We start from the raw sequence: 8,627 nt of genomic DNA, 5'->3' as shown, positions 1-8,627 counted from the left end.
ACTGGCATTACAGAAGGAACACAGTGGTACGGGGGTAGCTGAATCTGCTTTCGTAAGATCATGTTGCCATGATGTCCAATATCCAAATAAATATACATAACCCACTTGACTATTCTACCAGGACACATAATGGGACAATTCCCTTGTTCCCTCCAGCCACATTGGGGGTGTGAGGTGGCACACAGTGTTACCACTCCTTTGGTTTCCTGGGCCATAGCTGTCTAGAAGCCTATCTTGCTCCTGGTCATGGAGTATCCCAGCTTGGTTGAGTTGTTAATGAAGGACATCAGCCCCATGTAGGTCTCAATGAGAAGGGGGTGCCCCAACACAAGCATGGTATTCTCCTGTCCTGGCAGTAGGCTTTCCTTCTGGGCTTTGTTGACAGCTTGGATTAGGAGAGCCTTGAAACTTTCCAAATGGCACAGAGATGGCATATGCTTGTCCATGCCAGCCATTGGATGTTCTAAGAAGGTGGTATAGGGCATATTTGTAGACCATGGGTTCCACCTATTGATGAAAGAACAGCGGTTCTGTTTGTCCTACTGAATTCGAACTCCAAAGCCTTCTCGCTTGTGAGCAACTTCGGAGGAAACTATGGGAGATGGTGTTTACCGAGCTGAGTGCCACCCTAACTACCTGCAGGCACTGAAGGCTGATGAAGTTATATTTGCAGATGAACAGCGGCTAAGTGATCAGCACCAGCTACTCCCTCTTGTTGTTCCAGTGGTCCACCTTGGTCAGCAGCGACAACCCTTAGTTCTCTCTATCTGCTATATGGTGCATGCGGGGCCAGAATACAAAGTACACTTTGCCGCGGGCACACCGTGTAGGGTTGTGGACATTCAGCGGCCACGGGGTTTGGCACAACGGCAGCGTGCCAGACCCAGACCTGCCCGCATACTCGCAGGCTGCCAGCAACTCCCTGGGACTCTTGAGCTCCAAGTCCACCGTGTCCAGCAGCTGGAGCATCGTGATGCTACCAGCCAGCACCACCTACAACCGCAGCCCCGGCGTCAGTCCCTTTTTCCTTTTCTTTAAGTAAAAATTAAAAGCCAGACATAAATATGACTTTTACACCATCTGCACAGAGCTTAGGAAATATTGTGCAAGAAAGAGTGGAAAAAAAGAGAGCTGAAAGAGAGAAGTTGTGTGTGTGTGTGAAATGCCATCACCTGGACAATAACCACAATCATCATAACCTCCAAAATGACCATCCAAAACAGCTAGAAATGTCCGCACTCAGCCTGCAGAGGCATGGACACTGATCAGATAGGCAAGGATCATAAGGATTCATGGAGACCTACCTCTCAAAGCAGAACTGTTTCTTCTGAGTAGACTAATGGAAAGTGGAATCATTTCCTTCAGTTATGTACCTACTGCTGACCCTCCAGCTACAGATATAGCCTCATTCCTATTGTTACACAGATGAACCTGATGAAACCAAATGAAGCAAAGAGCAAATTTAAATCTTGAAAGAAACAGTTGAGTAGATAGGAAAAAAAGTTGACAGAGATAGAGCAATTCAAAGAGCGTAGACAGAGATAAAAAACCGAATGTATTGTAGACCTGTATGAAGTTATTGAAGAATTAATTTAATATAAAAATACCACAAAACCACTGGCTTTTCAACAACTGGTAAAGATAATAAATAGGCAACTCTAAAAGAAATCAGAAAGTTAGATCTGAATGACAGAAATGTAATTTTAATTTTTAACTCCTTTTTTTTTTTTTTTTTTTTTTTTTTGGTTTTCTGAGACAGGGTTTCTCTGTGTAGCCCTGGCTGTCCTGGAGCTCACTCTTGTATACCCGGCCGGCCTCCTCCAATTCAGAAATCTGCCTGCCTCTGCCTCCCAAGTGCTGGAATTAAAGGTGTGCACCACCACTGCCTGGCTTAACTCCTTTTAATATATATCTATTTTATATTATATATAAGTATTTTTATTGAATATTTGTGTGTGAAATGCTTACATGTCTGGTGTTTATGGAGCTCAAGAAAGAGCATCAGATTCCCAGTAACTGGAGTTATAGATGTTTGTAAACCAACATGTCAGAGCTAAAAATAAAATTGATGACAGTATAACAAAATGTTTTCAGTGTGAACAAAATAAGGGAAGTCCAGAGATGAAAGTTAGAAGTTTAGATGCAATAAAATGTGGAATTGCTGTTGGTTGCATGTAGTTTTAAAAATTAATCCACACTAAACAGGCTTGGCACCATCATCAGAGGTCTCGCCCACCCCCATGGTTCCCAGCAGCTAGTTTGCTGCCAAGCAGCTAGCACCCGCTGTGGCTAGTCTTCAGAATGCCAGCTGCCACTTGCTCAGATTCCCTTAGCCCTGTAAAATGATAACACTAGAGACTTGTAATATACTAGCCAGATTTATAACAGTAAATCTTCAACCCCAAAAAGTCCAGAAAAAGAACACAAAACTCAATTGATACAAATACAAGCTGCATACCTATAAAGGTCACATGTATCCTATACTGCCTATTGCCCATCTAAGAAATCCCTAGCTACTTGTGGCTTTTCCAGACCATGTGGGTCAGCTCCATCTTTTCTTTCTAGTTCCATCATGACTCTCTGGATCCACCTCCTCTATCTCCCTCCATCTCTCTTTGTTCCCTTACTAAAATTTTTAGCTCGGCCTTTTCCTTGCACGGCCCAATCACAGGATCTAGCCTTATCTGACCAATTAAGATTTCACCTGACCTCACCTGAGTATGGGCACACTCTAGGGGGAGCAGAAAAAAAAATAAGCAGTAATCCACAACAGCAGATCATGGGAACTTTACTAATGCAAGTAAGTCAACTGAACAGAAACTGGTAAACAAGTTACTCTTTACACAGTCATTTCAGGGCCAAACACAAAAGGAATATTTAATTCATGATAGAATACAAAATAATGAAGTGAAAAGAAAGTTTTATTAATATTTATAATTAAACAAGACATATTACTTTTGAAAGTATATAAACTTATTTATTCAATAGTTGGCTTTTAATGAGAACCCTGTAGCCAAAGATGAAAATACAAGTAAAAATAACAAACTAAATGACATAATAATAATAGCAACACAGGGTGAAAGCCTAAAGCAAGTGTCTGTTGTTTGCTTGTATTTGTTCATTTAGATACTAATTATTGACTGGAATGTTCTGGACATAAATCAGATGACACTAGTATACCTGATTATTGCCAAAAAAAATACAAACTTATTTTCAGTTTCAAACATTCACTTTGAATATATCAAATTTATTTATGGCTGCTTTTATTGAAACTAAAGGAAAAGTTGAGGGAATTTAGATGTGAAGAGTTTGCTGAGCCCGGTTGTATCTCATCTGTTAATGAAAAACGGTTAATGACCTTCTCTACAAAATTTGAGTGCTGGTTTCTTTATTGTATATTAGTTTAGACTGAAGACTAAGGAGAGGGATTGCTTTCATTATACTCAATACTCAGTAGGAAATATTTCAAAAGCAGTATACTAGGTAATCTATATTAATAAACTTAAACACAGTCTCAGATATTCTATTAATTTTGTCACGTGACATAGAATTTCACCCATGCCACAAGGTAATATTGATTACCTTTCTCAGAGCCCCCTTCACATCCTTATTTCTCAAACTGTAGATTAGTGGGTTTAGCATAGGAGTCACAACTGTGTAGAAAACAGAGGCCATTTTGTCTGTGTCCATGGAGTAACTTGAGCTGGGTCGGAAATACATGAAAAGCAGAGTTCCATGAAAAATGGCCACAGCCATGAGGTGGGAGGCACATGTGGAAAATGCTTTGTGTCTGCCCTCAGCAGAGTTCATCCTGCAGATGGTAGCGATGATGTAGCAGTAGGAGAGAAGGACAGTGACAACGCTGTACCCTAACACAAAGGTACTAAATGTGAACAGCAGTATTTCATTGATGGAGGTATCTGAGCAGGAGAGGGACAGCAAGGGTGGAATGTCACAGAAAAAGTGGTTGATGACATTTGAATTGCAGAAGGACAGTCGGAATATAAAGGATGTGTGGATTGCTGAATCCACAAAGCCTACTGCATAGGCAACAGTCACAAGCTGGATGCAGACCTTCTTGGACATTGCAATTGTGTAGAGCAGGGGATTGCAGATGGCAACATAACGGTCATAGGCCATGACAGCTAGCATGAGACATTCTATATCTCCAAAAGCCGAGAAAAAATACATTTGAAGAGCACATGAATTGTAAGAAATCCTTTTCTCTTTAGACAAAAAATCAGCCAGCATCTTGGGAGAGACTGTGGAGGAGTAGCAGATGTCACAAAAAGAGAGATTGCTCAGGAAATAGTACATAGGTGTGTGAAGCCTGCTGTCCAACTTGATCAGCAGGATCATCCCTAGATTAGCAATTACAGTTAGGCTGTAAACAAGGAAGAACAATGCAAAGAGGCTCTGTTGCACATCCTGTCTGGCAGAAAGTCCTAACAAGACAAAATCCGTAAAAGTAGTGAAGTTGTCAAACTTCATTCTTTGGATCTGGGTCCCCTGAATTTCAATAAAGAAAGAAAAATTGACAGTTATAATTTTTCTGTTTCCATAATCAGACTCTTGGTATTTACTTTTAACAGAGGGAAAATTGATAAAAAACTATCAGTGCATGAATTAGACTGTTGTTAGTGTATTTGACTCAATGTCCATTAGTGAGAAAATCGGAGCATGTCTTGTATCTGCATAGCTCTCTTTAGAATATATAGCACATAGTCATCCAAATTTATCCAGATGATATCTAAACATACATCATGTCACTATAAGAATATTGCTCTCCCCTTCTTTTATAGGTTAGGAAGTGGATATTTTTAGAAACACAGGAAATATTTCTCCTATCAATTTATGAAGAAAACTGTCATCTTCAGATAAGAATTGTCATGTTTCATTTATAAAAAGTGTCACTATGTCCTCTAAAATGAATATGCATAATTATGTGTGGGTACTGAATGTAACCATTCTTATCCCCTCATTCTCTAAACCCATAGAACATTCCTCAGTGGAACACATGTGTTTCCAGGAAAATCCTCATACTTTATTGAAAATATCTCAAGTTGATCTCTGGTTTCAAAAATAGAGCTACATTTACTATTACTTAGATCTGAGAAGTAAAATCCATGGAAATAAACAGAGAGATTGTATTAAGGTAGACAAAAAGATTTGTAGGTGCTAAAATCCTGAGCACAAAGACATGACTCTGTCAGAAACAGAACTCTACAGTAATCATTCTGCTTGCAGAGATGTTCAAATGACCTCACAGCTGAGTTGTAATCAAGCAGAATCTTTGTATGCTGCACACCTATATGTCATGTGTAAACATTTGATGAGGAAATCAGCCCCTGTTCATTGTCTCTGAATCCACATTTGTGTCTGAGCACTGTGCCTTCCTAAGTCTCTTGATGTTGTTATGCTAATTTACTTTGTCCTTATTTACTTTTATCTTTCATGAGGACTTTTAATCAACTATTCTGTGTTTTTAAAAGTTATATTCTGCCTGGCAGTGGTGGCACACGCCTTTAATCCTAGCACTTGGGAGGCAAAGACATTCGGATTTCTGAGTTGAGGCCAGCCTAGTCTACAGAGTGAGTTCCAGGACACCCAAGGCTGTCAGAGAAAACCTGTTTCGAAAAACCAAAAATAAATAAATAAATAAATAAATATATAGATGTTATATTTTTCCAATTAAAGTCCATGTCTCACTGTTTAACTGATGTATTCTAACAAACCAAAACTCTACATTTGTAAATAAATGTGTATAGATATCATTTGGTATGTTCTTAGTTACATAAACACAGAAATTTCATATATATAAATATACAAGATTGAAGCATGATTAGTAAAATGCATGCATATGAAATTTGAAAATTTTCATGTAGTTCACAGAATTTTAAACCTTGAATAAATTGTTTTAACTATCTTTTCCACATAAAGATCTTTAAAATAATTATTTAATATAATGAATTTATAACATTTATGATACATAAGATCATGTCTGTTATTAAAGTACTAAATGAAATTTTCCACCTTCCCTTTCTATCTCAATAGGTTTGTCCCTCCCCCATTATTTTCTTAAACATTAAAATGCTTAGCATATAAAGCAGACATCTGCTTTGTTTCATACCTGCCTTCATACATATATTTGCTGTGACTGAAATAGAAGAAAAAAAATAAAAAGATTTGTAATGTACATATGAAAAACAGCAAGGATATCTGTACTTGATTCAGGACTAGAGATGTTAGTGGATATAGTTCTGTCCACACAGAGATTCAACACTCTCTTTAATTATGTGAGTTATGAGTCTGTCTGCTTGTCCCTGAGTGCTCCATACTTGATCTCTTAGGAATAAGAGGAAGTTATAATAGCAAGGTTTAATGTTGTGATTTGAAACAATCAGAGTGATTGAAGAGAATTCCTATTATCAATTTTAAAGCACTCCTATGTAGTTAATTCCCCAAATTAGCATTAGCAAATTGACTTCAATTAATTTTTTATTTATTACTTGTTGATCATCACTCATAATATATATTTTTAATGCTATAAAGTAGGGAACTATTACATATTCATACACCTGCATAGATTTATGTTAACCTCCAAAATACAGCAAATCATGCATTCCACATATGCGTTCATATTTACTTACTGAAGACAGGAGACATTATTAGCTCATTGCCTAAAGATAAGTATTAGGTCTTTTTTGAAAAATTTTAATCAGTGGCTATTATTTTTAAGATTTTTTAAATTTATTTTATGTATATGAGTACACCATTGCTCTCTTCAGACACATCAGAAGAGGGCATCAGATCCCATTACAGAGATAGTCGTGAGCCACCTTTTGTTTGCTGGGAATTGAATTCAGGACCTCTGGAAGAATAGTCAGTGGTCTTAACCACTGAGCCATTTCTCTGGCCTGACTATTTTTTTCTTACACTGAAAATATGTTTTTCCCACATAAGATATCTGATTAACATTTCTGCTTTCTCTCTTAGTCTCTCTCCACACTCCATGCTATACGAATTCAACCCATTTCTGTCTGTCATTAGAAAGCAAGCAGGTTTCTATAGTAAAAATTACATAAGATAAAACAAAATCTAACACATAGAAGTAGATAAAACAAATAGAAAATAGAGTACAAGAGAAGGCACAAAAACAAAGACATTGCTCTTTTACATACTCCAGAATATGATATTAATACCAAATTCGAAATAAGTGATGTCATTATGAATGTTCTTTGCATAAAATTAAGCAATGTGATTAGAAACAAAGTGTTGTTTCTTTCAGTTTATTCAAAATAATTTATTCTGCTCTCAGCAGTTATTGATTGATTTATAGAAAGTTTTTAATATCATAAAATATTCAAATTTGTCTTTTAAAATTTAGTTTATTTTTGATTTCTTTATTTATTTTTGGGATTTTTTTTTCTCATTCAGTTTACATACTGCTCCTGGTCACTGCCTTTTTCCCATTACCACTTCCTGCAATGCTTCCCTCCTCCCTTTCCCCTCTGGGAGAGTGCCCCCACCCCAAGGTTTTGCTCTACCCTAGCACTTCAAGTCTCTGCAAGGCTAGGTTCTTCCTCTCTCAGTAATGTCAGAGAAGGCAACCCATCTAGTAGAATAAATCCCACTGACAGGCAACAGTTTTGGGGATATCACTGGCTCCAGTTGTTCAGAACAAAAATAAAATTCAAACTGCACATCTACTAACACAAATAAAATTCATGTTGCACATCTACTACATATGAGTAGGAAAGTCTAAGTCCAGCCTGTGTATGTTCTTGGTTGGTGGTTTAGATTCTGAGAGCCACAAGGGTCCAACTTAATTGACTATGTTAATCTTCTTGTGGAGTTCCTATCCCTTTCAGGGCCTGCAGTCCTTCATCCTATTCTGAAAAAAATCCCCAAGCTCTATACACTGTTTGGTTGTGGGTGTCTGTATCTCTCTGATTCAACTTCTGGGTGGAGCCTTTCACAGGAAAACAGGCTCCTCTGTGCAAGCATAAGAGAGTTCTAGTCACAGTTTTAGGGACTGGTGGTTGCCCATGGGATGGGTCTCAAGTTGGACTGGTAATTGATTAGCCACTCTCTTGGTCTCTGCTCCTTTCCCCATGCCTGCATTATTTGTAGACAGAATAAATTTTGGGATGAATATTTTGCAGGTGAGTTGATGTCTCTATCTTTCTACTGGGGTTCCTGTCTGCATACAAGATCTTGTCTTTTCAGTTTCAATATCTGCAATTTACTGTGTCACAGCTAAGGTAGCCCTCATTGATCTTATGCAGCTCTCTTTTCCCAGGCTATATATCCACTTAGAGATGCCTCCAACTCCTCACCCCCATCAGTTGTAGATTTCTCTTCATTTTCATGGCCATCTAGCCATTTCTCCTGTCCTTCCCAACACCAGATCCTGAGTAACCCATTCCAAGCCCATCCTCTCTCCCTCCCAGTTTTCTCTCTCCATCTGCCACTTATGATTATTTTACTCCCCCTCTAAGTGAAATGCAAGCTTCCATACTTGGGCCTTCTTTCTTGTTTAGCTTCTTTTGGTCTGTAGATTATAACATGGTACCTGTATTTTATGGCTAATATCCACATATAACTGAGAAGACACCATGCATGCC

General features: G+C 38.1%; 1 protein-coding gene and 1 pseudogene across 1 annotated transcript; both read right to left on the bottom strand.

Moving 5' to 3' along the window:
• Positions 1–221: 221 nt before the first annotated feature.
• On the bottom strand, positions 222–969 carry LOC114637358 (annotated as a pseudogene).
• A 2,583-nt stretch (positions 970–3,552) lies between these two features.
• LOC114637410 (olfactory receptor 5W2-like) lies at positions 3,553–4,491 on the bottom strand. Its single transcript, XM_028785637.1, has one exon. It carries the CDS (start codon positions 4,489–4,491, stop codon positions 3,553–3,555), a length of 939 nt encoding a protein of 312 aa, XP_028641470.1.
• Between the last annotated feature and the right edge of the window lie 4,136 nt (positions 4,492–8,627).

Source organism: Grammomys surdaster, unplaced genomic scaffold (genome assembly GCF_004785775.1).
Source record: "Grammomys surdaster isolate TR1022 unplaced genomic scaffold, NIH_TR_1.0 125284, whole genome shotgun sequence".
In the NCBI taxonomy this organism is placed as follows: Eukaryota; Metazoa; Chordata; class Mammalia; order Rodentia; family Muridae; genus Grammomys; species Grammomys surdaster.
Note: the sequence above shows the minus strand (reverse complement) of the source record. Positions and strands in the feature narration are given on the sequence as shown.